The sequence below is a fragment of the Cyprinodon variegatus genome, unplaced genomic scaffold, assembly GCF_000732505.1.
Source record: "Cyprinodon variegatus isolate N-32 unplaced genomic scaffold, C_variegatus-1.0 Scaffold1982, whole genome shotgun sequence".
Classification (NCBI taxonomy): domain Eukaryota; kingdom Metazoa; phylum Chordata; class Actinopteri; order Cyprinodontiformes; family Cyprinodontidae; genus Cyprinodon; species Cyprinodon variegatus.
The window spans coordinates 49,185-50,402 of NW_015152435.1; the positions used below are offsets into that span (position 1 = coordinate 49,185).

Below are 1,218 nucleotides of genomic sequence, written 5' to 3' on the forward strand. Positions count from 1 at the left end.
TTAACTTAACTGCAGCCTCGATGCATGTAATTAGCCTTGCTGCATGCAGTTAGCCTCACTTCATGCAGTTAGCCTCACTTCATGCAGTTAGCCTCGCCTGGCAGTTAGCCTCACTGCCAGGCGAGGCTAACTGCCAGTGACTTTACTTTTTTCAGCCTATCAGCAATCCAGTGAATAAATAGAGATCAGTGATGCAGACTGGTTCATGCTGGATGTCCTGAAGGTCCTGATGACGGCTGTTCACTCTGAGGGAAGGTTAAAGATGAATAAACTGTTCAGAGGAGCAGCTAGGAGATGAGCGTTTTAGTTCAAAGGCGTTCCGTAAAGTTCTGGTTAGGTTGGACCAAACACCAGCTGATTAGCCTCTATCCATTCCCTGAACTCCAAGTGTTGACAGAAGCGTTTTGTCTCCAGGAAGTGTTGCTTTAACCTGGTTTATGTGCTTCTTCCTCAGGCTGAGCGGCTGCAGCTTGACATGGAAAGCCTGTGATACTCTGGCCTCAGTCATCAGCTCCCAGTCCAGGCTGAAAGTTCTGGATATAAGCAACAACGATCTGCATAATGAAGGATTGGAGAGCCTGTGTGCCGGGCTGGAGAATCAGCTCTGTAAACTGGAATGTCTGAGGTCAGCTTCAAAGGTCGTCCTCTCTGGGCTGGTTTAGGTTTGAATCCATGTCTGACTAAATCACTTCCATTGATCTCCAGCCTTCATGATTCAGCGTTTATCGTCTGATTGTTCAAACATTTAGCTTCATCATTGTTCATCATTAATTAAACTGAAATGATGAATCATCTAAAAGCAGAAGTTGTCCTGTTTGTGTTTGTTCAGTCTTTCTGGCTGCCAGATCACAGAGGAAGGCTGCCACAGTCTGGTCACCGCTCTCCAAGCCAACCCGTCCCACCTGAGAGAGCTGGACCTGAGCTACAACCATCCTGGAAAGGAAGGAGTTCAGCTGCTGTCCGGTGGAGTCAAGCACAAGGAGTGCAGACTCCAAAAACTCCAGTATGAAAATACTAAAAATCTTCAGACATGCAGATAAACTTAAATTGTAGTTCAATAAGAGAATGATCCAGTTTTATTTTTTAAAACTGTCCTATCCTGGCTTCTCCTCATTGGCAGACACCCTGTCTACTTTAAGGCTAGGCTTAAAACTTTCCTTTTTGATAAAGCTTCTAGTTAGAGTGGCTCAGGTTATCCTGATCTATCTCTATAGTTCT

At 45.2% G+C, this 1,218-nt stretch overlaps 1 protein-coding gene across 1 annotated transcript in view; it reads left to right on the forward strand.

Moving 5' to 3' along the window:
* The window catches only part of LOC107104974 (NACHT, LRR and PYD domains-containing protein 3-like), a 9,123-nt gene that overhangs the window by 5,504 nt on the left and 2,401 nt on the right, over positions 1–1,218 (forward strand). The window contains exons 5-6 of the mRNA XM_015405091.1: positions 455–625; positions 830–1,003. Coding sequence (XP_015260577.1) covers positions 455–625; positions 830–1,003 — 345 coding nt within the window. The remainder of the gene's footprint in view (positions 1–454; positions 626–829; positions 1,004–1,218) is intronic.